The 22,644-nt window shown below is 38.0% G+C and overlaps 1 protein-coding gene across 1 annotated transcript; it reads right to left on the reverse strand.

The window, feature by feature from the left end:
• Nucleotides 1-942: 942 nt before the first annotated feature.
• LOC116318842 (deleted in malignant brain tumors 1 protein-like) lies at nt 943-18,784 on the reverse strand. The gene is made up of 15 exons (XM_039600516.1): nt 18,683-18,784; nt 15,609-15,926; nt 15,174-15,485; nt 14,881-15,051; nt 12,860-12,880; nt 10,965-11,279; nt 9,071-9,385; nt 8,635-8,946; nt 8,207-8,512; nt 6,739-7,050; nt 4,844-5,155; nt 3,211-3,343; nt 2,470-2,720; nt 2,242-2,387; nt 943-1,855 (listed from the first exon to the last, which is right to left on the reverse strand). The coding sequence occupies exons 1-15, from the start codon at nt 18,732-18,734 to the stop codon at nt 1,460-1,462; spliced, it is 3,672 nt and encodes a 1,223-aa protein (XP_039456450.1). The 5' UTR covers nt 18,735-18,784; the 3' UTR covers nt 943-1,459.
• Nucleotides 18,785-22,644: the final 3,860 nt, after the last annotated feature.

Genomic DNA, 22,644 nt, shown 5'->3' on the forward strand with positions numbered 1-22,644 from the left:
TTTTACTGGTTAGCTAGAAATTGACCTGATTTGTTACTGTGTTCAAAATTCTGTAAGCGAAGTCTTTGTACTAGGAATTGTGTTTTTTTTATAAATAATTTCATTTATTTCTAGTTTTGTTTTGCATATTTTGTTCATTATTTCTTGATCTTGGTCGCACACGTAGGCTTCTTCTTTTTTCTAGTTCCTGAATATTTTTGTTTTCTTCTTTCTTTTTGTGTGATGAGAAAGAAATGATTTTACCTCTCATCACAGCTTTCTCTGCTTCCCATAGAACAGAAGCTGATGTTCCGGGAGTGTCATTAAAGTCTAAATATGAAGTCCACTCTTTTTAAAAAATATTTAATAAAGTCTTCATCTTTGAGCAGCAATGTATTGAATCTCCAGTTTTTACTTGGTGTGGCGTTCTTCTTATGTATTAGTGTTAAAGATACAGGAGCATAATCACTGAAATATCTGAAATATCACTCAGCAGTGAGCTGCTCACTATTTTTATTCTAATTTTGACTGGGAACACTAAAGTAAGGGGTGGGGGGTAAACACAACTGTAGGGTTAAATTAATTTTTACACTAGACTAAACACCAGCAACACCAGCAAGGTGATGATCGCTGAGCATTTTCTTCTTTCACCTCACTCACAGTTCAAAAATAGTCACATGGTCGCATTGTTAAATGTGTTTTTTTGTCACTGTCATCTTTTGTCCAGCGGTCTGGTCACAGCAAAGGAGGGCCGGAACAAACACTGTATGGCCAGGGGTAGGTTGGCACAGCTCTGTCTACACCAATGTAAGAATAATGCTCAGATGTACATTGTTTTTTGTGTTTTGGTTCTACCAGTTGAGCAGCTGTCAAGATGACAGTCTGTAAGTGTTGCAGACTATTCTGCTGTATACAAATGTTAAAAACAGAATTAAAGAATATATGAACATCAAATCTTCTTTTGCATGTTTTAATCAATAAAGACATTGTTATACCAAAAAATGTCCGCATAAAACAAGATTTAAGAAGATTTCCATCAACTTACATGAGACTTTGCCCAAAACACAGAAATAGCCCCATGTGTGATAACAATATTCTATACTTTCACTTCCCATAATTACTAAAAACATGGTCTGATTTGTTAAAAACAATCACAAAAATCAATAACACCTTCACATTCTCAATTTGTCCATTAGTCAAAGCTTGAAAAAAATGATTAAAAAGTATTGATATAATCAAAAGTTTAAAGTAACTAAGTAAGGAAGTCCACTAAATCACCATATTTGAGAAACTGGAACAACAACATATTTAGCATCTTCAAATGAAAAAAAAAGTTTAATGATTGTTCTATGAATATATTGGAGAGAAAGATTACGATTCACCTCAAATTCATAAAATGCCATGAAAGCAAAGTAAATTCAAAGTGTTTAAAGTATTTAAAGTGTGTAATCAAGTACAAGACTTGGGTAAATATGTTGACTTACATTCCACTACTTGTAACAACTACATGGAGCAAGACAGCAAAAAGAGAGAGTGAGGCAAAATGAGTGAAGTGGGTGAGGTTTTCACCGCTGTCAAACACACTGTCATCTGTGGAGGAAGTGGTGAGGACAGTAGAAGGGACAGTGGTGGGGACAGTGGGAGGTGACAGTGTTGGACAGGTGAAGTATAAGTCATTGTCAGTGCCCGGGGAAGTGAAGGTAACAAAGTTTGGTTTCATTCCAGTGACGGTGTCACTGATCCAATTCTGGTACTCCGACACACGAGTGAAGACTGCAGGTCTCACAGGTTGGGCGCAGCCATCATCAGTACTCACAACTCCACTCTGGACCCACGCAAATCCTGTCTTTGTCATTAAAGGTCCTCCTGGGTTTCCCTGTGAAAATATATATATATATATATATATATATTTTTTAAAGTTGTTAAGAAGCAGCGATATCTTGTAGATATATCTATCTCTGTGTTGATCCTGCTGAAGCATGTAAACATCAAACTAACATGTCATTTGCTTACCGCACTGAGAATTCTGAAAAAAAACAAAAAAACACTTCATCTGACTCCTGAACTATTGTTCTATCAAGGGGTCTGTAATTGGGTTTGTAAACAAGATGAAACGGTCAGCCAGTACATCGGTCTTTAAGTATGAACCGGTTCTGTATGCTGTACCTTAATAGCTAGCAATAATAATCTAGTGTGAAAGTGATACATAATTCTTATAGCACTGAACAAGGCATGACAGTACAAATAAATATTAGGGGTCACCTGACATGAATCTTTCCTTGCTTGAAGCATAGCACAGATCATGTTCTCTGTGATTGCTTTGTCGCCTTCATAGTAGCACTGGCACTCATTGTTTCCCACCACTGGTGCATTTACCTCCTGCAGGATGTTTGGGAAGGAACTGTTACCTAATTGTAAAAAGTAAAATAGAAGAGTTAAAAAAAAATCCTGTACATTCCTATTATGTAAAATTAATGTTAAGTAACTTACCAGTTTCACTAAAATCAGTGACCCAGCTGCTGGTCCCATTGTAGAAAGTGCTGTTTTGTGAGGCTAAGCAGATTGGCTGAATGTAGTCTGTGAAAGTTACAGGAGCCGACAGCTTCAGAAGACAAATGTCGTTCTCATACGTGCTGTTGTTGAATGCAGGATGACAGATGATATCTTCCACTGTCAAAGACACTTCGCCGGAGGTTAAATCTGACTGGGTGTGGCAGCTTAGATGTACCTCTGTCAGGTTACTAAATTTAATTTAATAAAAATTGTTGGTGAATATCACAGTTCAAAGGAAATACCCATAAACATTCATGTGATCTTGATAATGGACAGTTCATAATTAAATCATTTTGTGTAAGTACTTTAATTACTTTTAAGGCATTTTTCTGTGTGTGTGTGGTGCGTGTTTGTGTGTGTGTCGGGATTAATTAATAACCCTAACTAACCCTAAGCATTTGGACAGCAGTTACACCTGAGCTTCAATCCATCACAGTAGAGAAAACATAACGTGCCACTTACACTGAGGGCCCAGAGCTTTTTGTTGCCCTAAAAATGATTCTGGAAATCCGATTTTGTAAGTTAAATTTTGTACGACCTTAAAAACCTCCTGCTTTCAGGGAATAAGCAAAACCATAACCTGTTGTGGCAAAAATCTTAAAGTAAATGTAAACAGAGGAGAAAAATCTTGTATAAGATCATCATCACCAAAACTGTAAACTGGCAACATCGACTCACTGTGATATGCAGGAAGCAGCTGTTAGCACCCACTGGTTGGTGATTAGGGACCCTCCACACCAAAACTGTCCATTGTGGTTTATACTGACCTGCCAGGGCCCACTTCCTGAGTTTTCCACAGCCCTGCCGCATGCTGAAAAAAAACAAGTGGGTAGCTGAGCATGTTTGGCTTGGCAAAGGTTTGTTTGTTTGATGCAAACCCAAAGGGGATAAAACACAGCTAACTGTAATAGTCCCTTTGTACTCCCTGCCCTGGTCATGTTGTTGTAATATAATATAATGTTCCGTTGGGAGACCTTCAATTCTGGTAATTTTGTGGATGTTAATTTAAGATATCTGATCCGCCTAAAAATAATTTCAGACAAACTACGTCCACCTGTAAAAAAAATAATGGTAGTGGCCTGTACGGCACATAGTGTGTCCCGGGATAGTTTAAGTCCCAGCCATCATCACAAACTGTTCCCCAGATGTTATTGTGATAAACATCAACTCTACTAGAGCGCTCAGTTGATCCAGCTAATCTGATCATGCCTTTTAGGTAAAAGACATGACACTGAACATATTTTAATATACAGTGGTCCTTCGTTTATCGCAGGAGTTACGTTCTAAAAATAATAGGTGAGATAGGTGAAATCTGTGAAATAGTCAGCTTCAGTTTTTTCAATTATTATAGATGTTTTAAGGCTGTAAAACCCCTCACTACACACTTTTCTCAGACAGGCATGAAGATTTTAATGCTTTTCTCTCTTGCTTAAACACTCTCAAAGTTCAAACCTTCATAGAAAAATAAGTCCAGTATTATGGAATTAAAGCAAAGATCAAAAATCGACAGTACTCCTTGTAATCCGGTGCATTATGTATGTATTCTGGTTGTGCTTACTGACCTCAAACTGACTTTTTTTGGTACATGGTGCTCAGAAATCTGACTTTGGTAAGCTACGCACCGCTTGATGGATTGTTGGACAAACTGCATTACGGCTACCGTAGTCAGGAGCCTCATGGAGTAATACATACCGTGCTTCAACATAATATTAACGTATTGTATTTGTATAAGGACCCCAAAAAGGCACCTTTTAAGAGACATACAAAGCGGATTTCAAACTCTATCAGTGACGCAGTAGAACATGGGAATAGAGCAGCTGCGAGAGAATTCAACAATAGTTTGTGTTTGTTGGGGAAAATACAGTACAGTGCAACTTCTATCGGTGCTGTGTTACTGGAAACTGACTTTCCCAGAGGCACCCACACGAGGGATTAATAAAGTTTTATCTAATCTAATCTAAACTCTATCTGAAGCACTTCAGAATTACACTGCTAGCGATCAAAGATTTATGTACATTTGACAAGATGAATGCAATTTGTACAGCACAGGAGATACGGAACAGAGGAGATTGATTGAAAATGGTTTACAGCCTATAAGGACATAGAACACAATGTGCTGTTAAAAAAACAAAACAGAAAATAAGCATGTAAAATTGAGCACAACAAAAAAATCTGCGAAACAGCGAGACTGTGAAAGGTGAACTACTTTAAAACGCGGGACCACTGTATATCCGTTAAGTTAAATAAAAGATGGATGACACAAAAAAAGACACAATGACATTCACTTTGCTCCATATCTACAGTTTGTCACCTGAACAGATGACACCAACATCATAATAATCTTCATAGTAGTTGTTTCCCCATCCTGAGTGTTGACATTCAGTTAGAGAACTTTCATTTCCTGAACACGTCACATCACTGAGCCAAATCTGTCCAGTTGCTGCACCAAAGTGACCAAATCGGGGATTCCCTAGTGCCGACCCACATTTTAACTGTCTGCAAACCACCTCAGCATCATTTAAGTTCCAGTTGTAATCAGAGATTGTTCCCCAGATGTTATTGTGAAAGATTTCAACTCTTCCAGAACATCGAGTTGATCCAGACCCAGCCAACCTGATCAGATCTATCAGCCAAAATATATGAAAATTACTTTAACAGATTCTTTTTAAAAATTGTATGCATTTCATGCAGTACATGGAACAACAGACTAATTTGCAATATCATCTCTATCTAACAGTTTTCTCACCTGAACAGATGACAGCAGCATCCTGACCATGTTCACATGTGTTTGATCCAAATCCACTGTGTTGACACTCAGTTAGAGAACTTTCATTTCCTGAACAGGTCACATGATCAAGCCAAATCTGTCCAGTTCCTGCACCAAAGTGAGCTGATCGAGGAGCCTCCAGGGCCGACCCACAGTTTAACTCTCTGCAAACCACCTCAACATCATTTAAGTCCCAGCCATCATCACAGACTGTTCCCCAGCTGTTATTGTGATAAACTTCAACTCTGCCAGAACATCGAGTTGATCCAGATCCAGTTAAAATGACGGACACAGCTGAAAACAGAACACAGAGAAGACATGAAGGGACGGAACATACAATATTTTTAATGTGAAGCCATAGATATCCAGGTTTAGAAGAATTGTAAACTGAGACACGTAATAGTGACAGTCAAAACAGCTTCACCCTACAAAATAACACTCAATAAGAAGGCCAAAGGATTTTCTCCAAACCAGGAAAGAGATCCAACTCTTAAACACGAAATATGATAGAGTTGGTGAGGACTGCAGAACATCCACAATAGGACAGTTGAAGCACAAGACTGTGTTCGAATTACAAGACTAGAAAATAACTAACAAAACTTCAACTTGCAGACTTTATACAACATTTCAAGAACACGGTCTCCCTAAAACACACACATACAGATGTGAGGCCGACTCCCCCCTCTATGAAGATATCTGCCATGTCCCTCTCATAAACATGCATTTTAGAGTATTACACTTTTCCTTCAAGGCTATTAAAAGGATATGTATGAACTTGTATGTTTGTTTTTTAAGAACTGTATTTCTCTGTGGATCAGAGCTGCATTTACAAAGAAAAATGCAACATTTCACTCTGAAATACTCCACAGTGTAGTTACTGCACATCTCAATTTGACTGCTCACATTGAATTTCAGTAAAAAACAAACCAATGAGTGGATGACCAAGGCGTAAAACAAGAAACTAGAATCACCAAGTTACACATTCATTAGATGATCCAACGTCTCTCTCACCTGAACAGATGACAGCAGCATCCTGACCACGTTCACATGTGTTTGATCCAAATCCACTGTGTTGACACTCAGTTAGAGAACTTTCATTTCCTGAACAGGTCACATGATCAAGCCAAATCTGTCCAGTTCCTGCACCAAAGTGAGCTGATGTAGGAACTTTCAGTGCCGACCCACAGTTTAACTCTCTGCAAACCACCTCAGCATCATTTAAGTCCCAGCCATCATCACAGACTGTTCCCCAGCTGTTATTGTGATAAACTTCAACTCTGCCAGAACATCGAGTTGATCCAGCTAATCTGATCAGACCTTTTAGGCAAAAGACATAACACAAAATATATTTTATTATATATCCGTTAAAGAAAGTAAAGGAGCAATGACACAGAAAAACACATTGACATTCACTTTGCTCCATATCTACAGTTTGTCACCTGAACAGATGACACCAACATCATAATAATGTCCATAGTAGTTGTTTCCCCATCCTGAGTGTTGACATTCAGTTAGAGAACCTTCATTTCCTGAACACGTCACAGCACTGAGCCAAATCTGTCCAGTTCCTGCACCAAAATGAGCTGTTCGAGGAGCTTGTAGTGCTGACCCACAGTTTAACTGTCTGCAAACCACCTCAGCATCATTTAAGTTCCAGTTGTAATCAGAGATTGTTCCCCAGATGTTATTGTGAAAGATTTCAACTCTTCCAGAACATCGAGTTGATCCAGACCCAGCCAACCTGATCAGATCTATCAGCCAAAATATATGAAAATTACTTTAACAGATTCTTTTTTTTAATTGTATGCATTTCATGCAGTACATGGAACAACAGACTAATTTGCAATATCATCTCTATCTAACAGTTTTCTCACCTGAACAGATGACAGCAGCATCCTGACCATGTTCACATGTGTTTGATCCAAATCCACTGTGTTGACACTCAGTTAGAGAACTTTCACTTCCTGAACAGGTCACATGATCAAGCCAAATCTGTCCAGTTCCTGCACCAAAGTGAGCTGATCGAGGAGCCTCTAGTGCCGACCCACAGTTTAACTCTCTGCAAACCACCTCAGCATCATTTAAGTCCCAGCCATCATCACAGACTGTTCCCCAGCTGTTATTGTGATAAACTTCAACTCTGCCAGAACATCGAGTCGATCCAGATCCAGTTAAAATGACGGACACAGCTGAAAACAGAACACAGAGAAGACATGAAGGCGACGGAACATACAATATTTTTTAATGTGAAGCCATAGATATCCAGGTTTAGAAGAATTGTAAACTGAGACACGTAATAGTGACAGTCAAAACAGCTTCACCCTACAAAATAACACTCAATAAGAAGGCCAAAGGATTTTCTCCAAACCAGGAAAGAGATCCAACTCTTAAACACGAAATATGATAGAGTTGGTGAGGACTGCAGAACATCCACAATAGGACAGTTGAAGCACAAGACTGTGTTCGAATTGCAACACTAGAAAATAACTAACAAAACTTCAACTTGCAGACTTTATACAACATTTCAAGAACACGGTCTCCCTAAAACACACACATACAGATGTGTGGCTGACTCCCCCCTCTATGAAGATATCTGCCATGTCCCTCTCATAAACATGCATTTTAGAGTATTACACTTTTCCTTCAAGGCTATTAAAAGGATATCTATGAACTTGTATGTTTGTTTTTAAGAACTGTATTTCTCTGTGGATCAGAGCTGCATTTACAAAGAAAAATGCAACATTTCACTCTGAAATACTCCACAGTGTAGTTACTGCACATCTCAATTTGACTGCTCACATTGAATTTCAGTAAAAAACAAACCAATGAGTGGATGACAAAGCTGTAAAACAGGAAACTAGAATCACCAAGTTACACATTCATTAGATGATCCAACGTCTCTCTCACCTGAACAGATGACAGCAGCATCCTGACCACGTTCACATGTGTTTGATCCAAATCCACTGTGTTGACACTCAGTTAGAGAACTTTCATTTCCTGAACAGGTCACATGATCAAGCCAAATCTTTCCAGTTCCTGCACCAAAGTGAGCTGATGTAGGAACTTTCAGTGCCGACCCACAGTTGAACTCTCTGCAAACCACCTCAGCATCATTTAAGTCCCAGCCATCATCACAGACTGTTCCCCAGCTGTTATTGTGATAAACTTCAACTCTGCCAGAACATCGAGTTGAATCAGCTAATCTGATCATACCTTTTAGGCAAAAGACATAACACAAAATATATTTTATTATATATCCGTTAAAGAAAGTAAAGGAGCAATGACACAGAAAAACACATTGACATTCACTTTGCTCCATATCTACAGTTTGTCACCTGAACAGATGACACCAACATCATCATAATGTCCATAGTAGTTGTTTCCCCATCCTGAGTGTTGACATTCAGTTAGAGAACCTTCATTTCCTGAACACGTCACAGCACTGAGCCAAATCTGTCCAGTTGCTGCACCAAAGTGATCAAATTGGGGATTCCCTAGTGCCGACCCACAGTTTAACTGTCTGCAAACCACCTCAGCATCATTTAAGTTCCAGTTGTAATCAGAGATTGTTCCCCAGATGTTATTGTGAAAGATTTCAACTCTTCCAGAACATCGAGTTGATCCAGACCCAGCCAATCTGATCAGATCTATCAGCCAAAATATATGAAAATTACTTTAACAGATTCTTTTTTTTAAATTGTATGCATTTCATGCAGTACATGGAACAACAGACTAATTTGCAATATCATCTCTATCTAACAGTTTTCTCACCTGAACAGATGACAGCAGCATCCTGACCATGTTCACATGTGTTTGATCCAAATCCACTGTGTTGACACTCAGTTAGAGAACTTTCATTTCCTGAACAGGTCACATGATCAAGCCAAATCTGTCCAGTTCCTGCACCAAAGTGAGCTGATCGAGGAGCCTCCAGGGCCGACCCACAGTTTAACTCTCTGCAAACCACCTCAACATCATTTAAGTCCCAGCCATCATCACAGACTGTTCCCCAGCTGTTATTGTGATAAACTTCAACTCTGCCAGAACATCGAGTCGATCCAGATCCAGTTAAAATGACGGACACAGCTGAAAACAGAACACAGAGAAGACATGAAGGCGACGGAACATACAATATTTTTTAATGTGAAGCCATAGATATCCAGGTTTAGAAGAATTGTAAACTGAGACACGTAATAGTGACAGTCAAAACAGCTTCACCCTACAAAATAACACTCAATAAGAAGGCCAAAGGATTTTCTCCAAACCAGGAAAGAGATCCAACTCTTAAACACGAAATATGATAGAGTTGGTGAGGACTGCAGAACATCCACAATAGGACAGTTGAAGCACAAGACTGTGTTCGAATTGCAACACTAGAAAATAACTAACAAAACTTCAACTTGCAGACTTTATACAACATTTCAAGAACACGGTCTCCCTAAAACACACACATACAGATGTGTGGCTGACTCCCCCTCTATGAAGATATCTGCCATGTCCCTCTCATAAACATGCATTTTAGAGTATTACACTTTTCCTTCAAGGCTATTAAAAGGATATCTATGAACTTGTATGTTTGTTTTTTAAGAACTGTATTTCTCTGTGGATCAGAGCTGCATTTACAAAGAAAAATGCAACATTTCACTCTGAAATACTCCACAGTGTAGTTACTGCACATCTCAATTTGACTGCTCACATTGAATTTCAGTAAAAACAAACCAATGAGTGGATGACAAAGCTGTAAAACAGGAAACTAGAATCACCAAGTTACACATTCATTAGATGATCCAACGTCTCTCTCACCTGAACAGATGACAGCAGCATCCTGACCACGTTCACATGTGTTTGATCCAAATCCACTGTGTTGACACTCAGTTAGAGAACTTTCATTTCCTGAACAGGTCACATGATCAAGCCAAATCTTTCCAGTTCCTGCACCAAAGTGAGCTGATGTAGGAACTTTCAGTGCCGACCCACAGTTGAACTCTCTGCAAACCACCTCAGCATCATTTAAGTCCCAGCCATCATCACAGACTGTTCCCCAGCTGTTATTGTGATAAACTTCAACTCTGCCAGAACATCGAGTTGAATCAGCTAATCTGATCATACCTTTTAGGCAAAAGACATAACACAAAATATATTTTATTATATATCCGTTAAAGAAAGTAAAGGAGCAATGACACAGAAAAACACATTGACATTCACTTTGCTCCATATCTACAGTTTGTCACCTGAACAGATGACACCAACATCATCATAATGTCCATAGTAGTTGTTTCCCCATCCTGAGTGTTGACATTCAGTTAGAGAACCTTCATTTCCTGAACACGTCACAGCACTGAGCCAAATCTGTCCAGTTGCTGCACCAAAGTGATCAAATTGGGGATTCCCTAGTGCCGACCCACAGTTTAACTGTCTGCAAACCACCTCAGCATCATTTAAGTTCCAGTTGTAATCAGAGATTGTTCCCAGATGTTATTGTGAAAGATTTCAACTCTTCCAGAACATCGAGTTGATCCAGACCCAGCCAATCTGATCAGATCTATCAGCCAAAATATATGAAAATTACTTTAACAGATTCTTTTTTTAAATTGTATGCATTTCATGCAGTACATGGAACAACAGACTAATTTGCAATATCATCTCTATCTAACAGTTTTCTCACCTGAACAGATGACAGCAGCATCCTGACCATGTTCACATGTGTTTGATCCAAATCCACTGTGTTGACACTCAGTTAGAGAACTTTCATTTCCTGAACAGGTCACATGATCAAGCCAAATCTGTCCAGTTCCTGCACCAAAGTGAGCTGATCGAGGAGCCTCCAGGGCCGACCCACAGTTTAACTCTCTGCAAACCACCTCAACATCATTTAAGTCCCAGCCATCATCACAGACTGTTCCCCAGCTGTTATTGTGATAAACTTCAACTCTGCCAGAACATCGAGTTGATCCAGATCCAGTTAAAATGACGGACACAGCTGAAAACAGAACACAGAGAAGACATGAAGGGGACGGAACATACAATATTTTTTAATGTGAAGCCATAGATATCCAGGTTTAGAAGAATTGTAAACTGAGACACGTAATAGTGACAGCCAAAACAGCTTCACCCTACAAAATAACACTCAATAAGAAGGCCAAAGATTTTCTCCAAACCAGGAAAGAGATCCAACTCTTAAACACGAAATATGATAGAGTTGGTGAGGACTGCAGAACATCCACAATAGGACAGTTGAAGCACAAGACTGTGTTCGAATTACAAGACTAGAAAATAACTAACAAAACTTCAACTTGCAGACTTTATACAACATTTCAAGAACACGGTCTCCCTAAAACACACACATACAGATGTGAGGCCGACTCCCCCCTCTATGAAGATATCTGCCATGTCCCTCTCATAAACATGCATTTTAGAGTATTACACTTTTCCTTCAAGGCTATTAAAAGGATATCTATGAACTTGTATGTTTGTTTTTAAGAACTGTATTTCTCTGTGGATCAGAGCTGCATTTACAAAGAAAAATGCAACATTTCACTCTGAAATACTCCACAGTGTGGTTACTGCACATCTCAATTTGACTGCTCACATTGAATTTCAGTAAAAACAAACCAATGAGTGGATGACAAAGCTGTAAAACAGGAAACTAGAATCACCAAGTTACACATTCATTAGATGATCCAACGTCTCTCTCACCTGAACAGATGACAGCAGCATCCTGACCACGTTCACATGTGTTTGATCCAAATCCACTGTGTTGACACTCAGTTAGAGAACTTTCATTTCCTGAACAGGTCACATGATCAAGCCAAATCTGTCCAGTTCCTGCACCAAAGTGAGCTGATGTAGGAACTTTCAGTGCCGACCCACAGTTTAACTGTCTGCAAACCACCTCAGCATCATTTAAGTCCCAGCCATCATCACAGACTGTTCCCCAGCTGTTATTGTGATAAACTTCAACTCTGCCAGAACATCGAGTTGAATCAGCTAATCTGATCATACCTTTTAGGCAAAAGACATAACACAAAATATATTTTATTATATATCCGTTAAAGAAAGTAAAGGAGCAATGACACAGAAAAACACAATGACATTCACTTTGCTCCATATCTACAGTTTGTCACCTGAACAGATGACACCAACATCATAATAATGTCCATAGTAGTTGTTTCCCCATCCTGAGTGTTGACATTCAGTTAGAGAACCTTCATTTCCTGAACACGTCACAGCACTGAGCCAAATCTGTCCAGTTGCTGCACCAAAGTGATCAAATTGGGGATTCCCTAGTGCCGACCCACATTTTAACTGTCTGCAAACCACCTCAGCATCATTTAAGTTCCAGTTGTAATCAGAGATTGTTCCCCAGATGTTATTGTGAAAGATTTCAACTCTTCCAGAACATCGAGTTGATCCAGACCCAGCCAATCTGATCAGATCTATCAGCCAAAATATATGAAAATTACTTTAACAGATTCTTTTTTAAAAATTGTATGCATTTCATGCAGTACATGGAACAACAGACTAATTTGCAATATCATCTCTATCTAACAGTTTTCTCACCTGAACAGATGACAGCAGCATCCTGACCATGTTCACATGTGTTTGATCCAAATCCACTGTGTTGACACTCAGTTAGAGAACTTTCACTTCCTGAACAGGTCACATGATCAAGCCAAATCTGTCCAGTTCCTGCACCAAAGTGAGCTGATGGAGGAGCCTCTAGTGCCGACCCACAGTTTAACTGTCTGCAAACCACCTCAGCATCATTTAAGTCCCAGCCATCATCACAGACTGTTCCCCAGCTGTTATTGTGATAAACTTCAACTCTGCCAGAACATCGAGTCGATCCAGATCCAGTTAAAATGACGGACACAGCTGAAAACAGAACACAGAGAAGACATGAAGGGGACGGAACATACAATATTTTTTAATGTGAAGCCATAGATATCCAGGTTTAGAATAATTGTAAACTGAGACACGTAATAGTGACAGTCAAAACAGCTTCACCCTACAAAATAACACTCAATAAGAAGGCCAAAGGATTTTCTCCAAACCAGGAAAGAGATCCAACTCTTAAACACGAAATATGATAGAGTTGGTGAGGACTGCAGAACATCCACAATAGGACAGTTTTTTTTTTTTTTTTTTTTTTTTTTTTTTTTAATTTGTTCATTTCAGGCACAACAATAAAGTTGAACATAAAGTGCACAAAAAACAAAAACAAACAACAAAATGTACCTGAAAAGGAGTGGGATGAAGAAAACTTATTAAATCCCACCCCTATATTCACTTATCAACAGAAACAATAAACTTCCCGCAGCTACGCCCAAGCAAAACAAATAGAACCTTCATAACTGAATACAGAATATATTAATTATAAATTGCGTTACCACAGGTAACAGGCAATAATAATTACAAGTAACAAACACACATACATATACATACATACATATATATCTATCTACACACACATGTACATATATATATACATACACACACACACTTTTTTTTTTTTTTTTTTTTTTTTCCTTTGGAATCCATACCAGCAATGGTAAGAGAACAGACATTTCAGAGCACACTAACACCATCATTGATTATACTGTGACCAGACCAACTGTTTGTAGAGAAATTTAAATCTATGAATATTTTTGCATTGTTTCAGTTGTAAACTCAGACTGTTCCAGATTTTCACACCACATACAGACACACAAAAACCTTTACGGGTTGTTCGAGTTCTGGGTAATTTGAATTGTCCAAAGCCTCTCACATTATAAGCCCTTTCTCGAATTTCAAATATAGATTGTAAATTTGCAGGTAGAAGTTTATTAAAGGCTTTGTATAAGATTATGGATGTATTGTAATTAACCAGATCCTGGAATTTAAGTAACTTTGCCTGAAGAAAGAGTTTGTGAGTATGATCTAGATAACCAGCCTTGTGAATAATACGCAGTGCTCGTTTCTGTACTGTGACTAATGGATTAGTTGAAGCACAAGACTGTGTTCGAATTACAAGACTAGAAAATAACTAACAAAACTTCAACTTGCAGACTTTATACAACATTTCAAGAACACGGTCTCCCTAAAACACACACATACAGATGTGTGGCCGACTCCCCCCTCTATGAAGATATCTGCCATGTCCCTCTCATAAACATGCATTTTAGAGTATTACACTTTTCCTTCAAGGCTATTAAAAGGATATGTATGAACTTGTATGTTTGTTTTTTAAGAACTGTATTTCTCTGTGGATCAGAGCTGCATTTACAAAGAAAAATGCAACATTTCACTCTGAAATACTCCACAGTGTGGTTACTGCACATCTCAATTTGACTGCTCACATTGAATTTCAGTAAAAAACAAACCAATGAGTGGATGACCAAGGCGTAAAACAAGAAACTAGAATCACCAAGTTACACATTCATTAGATGATCCAACGTCTCTCTCACCTGAACAGATGACAGCAGCATCCTGACCACGTTCACATGTGTTTGATCCAAATCCACTGTGTTGACACTCAGTTAGAGAACTTTCATTTCCTGAACAGGTCACATGATCAAGCCAAATCTGTCCAGTTCCTGCACCAAAGTGAGCTGATGTAGGAACTTTCAGTGCCGACCCACAGTTTAACTGTCTGCAAACCACCTCAGCATCATTTAAGTCCCAGCCATCATCACAGACTGTTCCCCAGCTGTTATTGTGATAAACTTCAACTCTGCCAGAACATCGAGTTGATCCAGCTAATCTGATCAGACCTTTTAGGCAAAAGACATAACACAAAATATATTTTATTATATATCCGTTAAAGAAAGTAAAGGAGCAATGACACAGAAAAACACATTGACATTCACTTTGCTCCATATCTACAGTTTGTCACCTGAACAGATGACACCAACATCATAATAATGTCCATAGTAGTTGTTTCCCCATCCTGAGTGTTGACATTCAGTTAGAGAACCTTCATTTCCTGAACACGTCACATCACTGAGCCAAATCTGTCCAGTTCCTGCACCAAAATGAGCTGTTCGAGGAGCTTGTAGTGCTGACCCACAGTTTAACTGTCTGCAAACCACCTCAGCATCATTTAAGTTCCAGTTGTAATCAGAGATTGTTCCCCAGATGTTATTGTGAAAGATTTCAACTCTTCCAGAACATCGAGTTGATCCAGACCCAGCCAACCTGATCAGATCTATCAGCCAAAATATATGAAAATTACTTTAACAGATTCTTTTTAAAAATTGTATGCATTTCATGCAGTACATGGAACAACAGACTAATTTGCAATATCATCTCTATCTAACAGTTTTCTCACCTGAACAGATGACAGCAGCATCCTGACCATGTTCACATGTGTTTGATCCAAATCCACTGTGTTGACACTCAGTTAGAGAACTTTCACTTCCTGAACAGGTCACATGATCAAGCCAAATCTGTCCAGTTCCTGCACCAAAGTGAGCTGATGGAGGAGCCTCTAGTGCCGACCCACAGTTTAACTGTCTGCAAACCACCTCAGCATCATTTAAGTCCCAGCCATCATCACAGACTGTTCCCCAGATGTTATCGTGATAAACTTCAACCCTGCCAGAACATCGAGTCGATCCAGATCCAGTTAATCTGATTGTGAGTGTACCTGAAATAATCAAACCATAAAAACCCTATTAATTACACACTAAATATTAAATACAGTAGGTTATAGCTACAGCCTTCATTTTTGCAAAACCTTCTGAAGTTATTTAGTGCTGAAAAATACTTTGCATACTTTGTTTCTTCCTACTTGTAAAAACAATTCCTTATCTCTAAGTGTTGGTAAATATCTTCAGGAAACTTAAATTAGTGCCAAAACACATATTAAAAATGCATGGTATATTTAGAATATTGCACACTAAGTCACGGGCTGTATTATAAAATTTAACTGACGGTGGTACTTGTGTCCTTGTCTTATATCCAAACATTTATATAAACAAACAAACATGGAACTTGATGATTTTGTAACTTGTAGAAAAATCTTTTATTTTCCCACCACGCAGCTTTGATCAACCACCTGAAAAGTCAAAAAACACTAAATCCATTCAATGCAAGTGATGTCTTGCTCTTGTGAGAAAGCAAGTATGTGAAACTTAAAAGTGATTTCTTAAATCATAAAGTAAAAACTGTAAACCATCATCTGAGCTGTTCATCTTTTCATTGAATTTCTAGATTTTTAAAAAACATTCTGCACCTTCACCTCAACAAACTCCATTAAACCTCCAACCACTACCCTGGTATATCTGATATGAATTCAGCACTCATAGTTTTTCTTACCACCCACTCACAAAAATCCACTTAACAATAAAATATTTAATAAATAATAAAGTTGTAACAAAACAAAACAAAAAAACATTTTAAACAAAACATTTATAATTATCCCATAATAATTATCACTTAAGTAATAATTTATGGTTGTTTTGGGTCAGTCTGTCCAGTATTGTATTAATAATTATGTAAATCATATTCTGATGACCTCAGCTCAACAATTATTTCATTTTCTATATTATACATGTGTTAATAAAAACTCGGGATTGTCACAGATTTACAGTGAGTTCATTCTCACTCTCAAATAATCAGAACTCTCTTGTCAAAGCATTTCACAGACAAAGTGTCCTTCTTCCTTGGTACTGTAAAACCCCAATAGTGAGACTTGTCTCATTACTAACATACCAAATGTAGATATGTGAGCAGGACCTCTTAGAGTTGCATCAATTTACAGGGTTATTATGTTAAAGATTATGAACCAAATGTTTCCTAAAACTAATCTAAATACCTTTTGGTGTATTTGGGCATATTTAAGTGTATTTATAAAAGCTGCTGATCGGCAGCATTTATAAAGAGAAAACGTTGTTATTTATATTTGTCAACTGTAAGCTCACCTCCAGTACCACCTCCAGGTTGTATCATATAGGCCAGCACCATAAATAATTTGTGTTAATAACAGTATTATAGACTTCAGTTTCATCATTACAGTAGCTATTAAAAAATATAGAGATGCATATCATCATTAACCATATTAAATTAACCATTTTCAACTGTAAAATAACACACCAGATAATGCTAATAGTGTTAATCAACAAATTGTAAACAGAATAATAAAATAAAATACATACTTCCTAACTTTAATTAACTACCAATTAACTATTTATTAAATCTGTCTATTATACATTAATACTGAATTCAGCACTGCCAGTCATCACTTGTCAGTACGAACATGGCAAAAAATAACCTACACAGCTAACAAACTATTCTAGCCTGAAATTTCTATACTCCACAAATACAACCTTCTTTAACCCTTTATTGGGCCCATTTAATAAGCGCCACAAGTGCTAGAGAGAAAATGTCTAAACACAGCCTAGATTTTACCATGTGTGCTTTGCACTACCGTAAGACATCGACCATTTGACCATTGAGAGACGCTTCAAATGGCTACTGAAAGATGAGAAGCTGAGCTTTACGGGGATATTTGTTGTATTATACTAGCTCAAAGCCTTCACAAGCTGCTGCTGTCTGAACACAGAAAAGTCAACTCCGCCTAACTTTACCGTAACTGCTCGACCAGTTTGGCTAGAGAGAAATTTCAAATGGTTACTGAAAGATGAGAAGATGAACTTTACGAAACTTTGAATCATTGAATCATGATGGTGAATCATTAGAAGGGAGGAGCGACAGCGTTCCAGTCACAGGTAAGAATTGATGACACATGATGAGCAGAGAGAGGCAGGTGTGGAGAAGGGACAAAGCCCCCAAAATGCCTGTAGATTTGTAATATAAAAGGGGCAATATATAAACTGAGTGAGCTAGGCACAAAGTTTTGCACATATTTAGCACTGTTCATTTTTAAATTTGATGTTGTGTTATATTTTGTTCATGCTGAATATCCACTGAACTATAAATCTGAAAAAAACCAAGTCAATTTATTTTCCAATTTAAACTGTTGTTCCATTGTCATAATAATGCAGTTGTGTAAAATGACTGCCAGATATTGAAAGATGAGGTTATTCTGAAAAAAGGGGCAAAAGGATTCACTTATAGTATGATTTCTGGCCCTTTTATGGCTGAAATTACCAAATAACTCCAGGCGGCCTCTATAAATATAATATAAAAAAAGGTTAAGGAAAGAAACAGACTGTCTAAACAGAGTTAAATATTAACATTCCCAGACGTCTTTACAATGTGAACATTTGCGTATCATTTCAGATTTTAAAAAATTAAGGAGTTATAATATTAGATATTTATCACAGTATTGAGATAAATTTTTTTAGAATAGTTTACATTTATACCTGTAATTAATCTTAATTAAACTAGTTAATGAGGAAAAAAAGAAACAATTGAAGAAAAATCCTACTCTTTTCTCACCTTTGCAAAAGAGTAGGATCATCAGATTGCACACAAGCTGTTGGAGAGCCATTGCCGACTACACCTCTTTTACATTGTCTTAGACTTCAAATGCCTTAAAACATGCTCCACCCATGGTGACTGCATGGACCCGCCTGCTGGTAGAGCTTCTGATTTTTCCAGGGTGTAGCTGTCACACTGGTTTCTTGCCTGCTAAGGACTGGATAATTAAAACGATAAAGATTATATTCCAGAAAGTACTTTTTCTAAATATAAAAATGACACATGGTCAATATAAAGTCAATAGAATGCAGTCTATGTATATTTTGACAGACACCAAGAAAGGCCTTGTGATTTCCAGTATTAGAACTGTTGTGGCTTGTTGGACTATGATCTGTGAAACATATGCCAAACACATCTCTCATGAATGATATGAAGCAATTTTGAGCAACAAATACTTTTCCTGTCACAATTTAGAGGCTGCAATCAGTTTTTGGCAAAGTGACTTTATAAATCCTTTATTTATCTGGCATCATAAAAGATGCAGAATCATAAAGATTCTTGCAAATGTGATATTTCTTTATTTTATATATAAGCTCTTCATAAATCTTGTTCAATACAGTGTATGTGCCACTATAAGAAAAAAAAAGATATTACAATGTTAGTTATGCAACACACTGTTACAAACAACACTATCAGTGGAAATAAGGAGGTTCGTGTCCTCATTTGGCCTTGTCTAGTTCACAAATAGGCCATGCTAAACAAGGAAATATGAGGAATTTTCCATCAGTATAAGAGCACAAGCATATTAATTATTTACTAGATGAAACAGCAATACAACAAAACTTTAGTCCCTCTGTTAACAATTTATCAGGATAACCGTAAATGTCTGGCTAGAGGTTGCGGTGTGACAATTCATATAAAGGAAAAAACAGTGACCTTGGAGGGGGGGTTGGATACCCTCAAAAACCTCTGAAGTGTGACTTCATTCCTCCACACCCACCTAAAAGGAAAGGTTTGTAAACATTAGCAATCAGCAAGCTGCTTGCTTCTCCCTGACCTCCAAATGGTAAAATTTACCAAAGTTAAATGAATAGGTCTGCCTTGAAATACTGGTATTTTTTTTTTATAAAATATTATACATGAAAATCATGTCATTAAAAAAAAGAGCATACAAGCCCCCACAGCCCCCACAAAGCCAAACAAAAGACAAGCGCTTCCCTCATACAAAAATAGGTAGTTTGCCCCTTCTGCTTCAGTACTATTTACAAATGGACACAACTATCTACAATACTATATACCAAACCTAGTCATTCTCAGAAGACACAAACACACACACACACACACAGGGTTAAACACTAAAGGGTTTGGAGGGCAAGGACAGCTTTGCTGCTGCCAGTTGCTGCCAGAGGAATGACTGCCGGAGACAGTTTTTGAAATGGCCAAATGTTGATCATAATGTCTAATTATTTAGTGTGAAATATGTATAAAAATTTTGAGAAGTAATTTGACAAATAATTCAAAAACTATTTTTGGTCATGCAACATAGAACTGAACACATGTGACATATTGTATATGTGACTGCTGAAAATTCACACCACCGAAACTTGAAAAGTGTTTAACTTCAGAAAAATGAAATAAAGGGAGAAAAATCTCAAATTTCTCCTTTTCTGTTTCACATTCAGACTGAACAGTCTCAACCAACTTTACAGATAATAAATCTCGACACAGCTTAACAATTGTGAACAGTTTAAGAGGCTCCCTTTCTCCAACTCTTTTAATTTTAATTTTAAATAAGAGAGAAATTTTACTTAAAAGGTTTGCAAATGCATTAAGCAATATGATCCACAAGCATAAACTAAGATTTACAAGTGTGTACTATGATTTGTGTGTAACTTTTGAGGACTCACATGTGTATGTTTCAATCCACACACAAATAGAAAGCAGTCTGACCACACGTAAAACTATTTTACAAATGTGTACATCTGAACCCGAATAAATGCTGATCATTTGCGCACAATTTATTAAGTTCAGCTTCGTGAGCTGAACAATTTTCTCTTTCAAAAACCTTTCTGTGCGTACAAGTGTCCACTTTGAAATAAACAAACAACAAAAACAAAAAACAAAAATGTAAGTATTTAGTGGTAGCTCAGATCTCCAAGTTCTACACTGGAACTTGAAAGCAGCTTACATTTGTGGATCTTTGTGAATAAGGCTGTGCGACATGACAAAATTCTAATATCCCGATATATTTACATTTTATGGTTGCGACAATGATATAAATCACAAAAATTTAACATTTTCTGTAAATTCTGTGAATCTCGGGCAACTCGACTTGCGTGAAGTATTTTCAGCTGGGGGTCGAGTGTTTTGACCGATGCATGAAACTATACATTTTTAGACATAAGTTGAAACGGACACAATTTTCTTTATGAGTATTTATTAATCGGTGTGCTTTGGGGAAAAGACTGTTCTAATGTTTGAGTCTAAGGTTTATTTTTTAGTACCTGACGGCTCTTTTTTGCTTCTCATCCATAAACACTCTGCATACTATTTCACATGATTCATTTTATTTTGAAAAATCTCAATAGGATTTTCAGTTTTATTGTGAAAGGTTTATGTGGAAAATAAACAAGTGGATGGCGGAGCCACGCGATGGTTTTACCATTGTTGTTACTAACGACAACGCGAAAAAACAGTTGCTTGTCCGTCCATAGTGTGGTTATATTAAATATAAGAAAAAGAGAGAACTTTAAGAACTTAATACTATAGTGACGATCAAAACGATGAAAAAATATTGCCGTTGTGGTGGCCTCGTTGGATCCGCTGTCTACCCGCCGTGTGATGATCCTCCTCTGGGATCCCAAAGGAAATACACCACTCTGAAGGCGCTGCTGCTGCGCTAATCCCTCTCTGACGTAGAGCAGGCAGAGAAACTCATCTCCCCCTTGAGCTCACGGATGACGGCGGATTTCTCTTCACTCACGTCTTGCTCCAACTGTTGCCGGTGCGAGCTGGCTTCAGCATCTCCCCACTGCTGGCCGCGAAGGATTACCACTCACTCGCAGAAGAATCGGAACGCATTCTCCTGGCTACTAGGAGCTTTGGTGTCCAGGCAATAGTTCCCGACTCGCCCACGGCATCTCCTGCACCCCCACCGATTCTTTGCATACCTCCATAATGGTATATTATTTAATCTTAAAAAAAAATTGGAGATTTCCCGAGTACCACCAGAGAGAGCCCGCGTACCATACCACAGTTTGAGAATCACTGGTGTAATATGAAATGATAGATGTTTTCACATCGTCATCCGATGTATATCGTTATATTGAGCAGCCTTATTTGTGAAGCTGGCACCGTTAAATTTCCCTTTAAAACCCAGTCTGAGCCTGCTAGGTGATCGATGTACAGCCATTTAAGCTTTTGTCAGCAAGGAGATATGTTATGTGTAGTTTCAGACGTGTGCATTTCTGAAGCTCAACGTAAATTATCAGTATTTATTCAGGTATAATTCATTCGTTCGTTCGTTCGTTCATTCATTCATTCAATTCTTATGACCATTGATCAACGACCACTGATCAAAGCTTAGTGAATGGTACTCATGGCCATCATCAGTGGTCTTTGATCAATGAGCTTTGATCAGTGGTTGTTGATCAATGGTCATGAGAATTTGCATAATTATGATCAATAATGATAATAATGTATACTTTATTGATCCCCATGGGGAAATTACTTGTTTTTATCTGCATTTGACCCATTCACCCAGTGAAGCAGTGGGCAACCACTAAGCAGGCGGCCGGGGAGCAGTGAGTAGGGACGGTACCTTGCTCAGGGGTACCCCAGGGTAGCTGTTCAGTGGATTCGAACCCCCGACTTTCCGATCATGGGGCGACTACTCTACCTACTGAGCTATCCCTGGCCTCATGGAACTGACATAACTCACAGCCCATTGTTTCTTCAGTGGGCTGGTTTCAGTCATTATG

Source organism: Oreochromis aureus, linkage group 3 (genome assembly GCF_013358895.1).
Source record: "Oreochromis aureus strain Israel breed Guangdong linkage group 3, ZZ_aureus, whole genome shotgun sequence".
Taxonomy (NCBI): domain Eukaryota; kingdom Metazoa; phylum Chordata; class Actinopteri; order Cichliformes; family Cichlidae; genus Oreochromis; species Oreochromis aureus.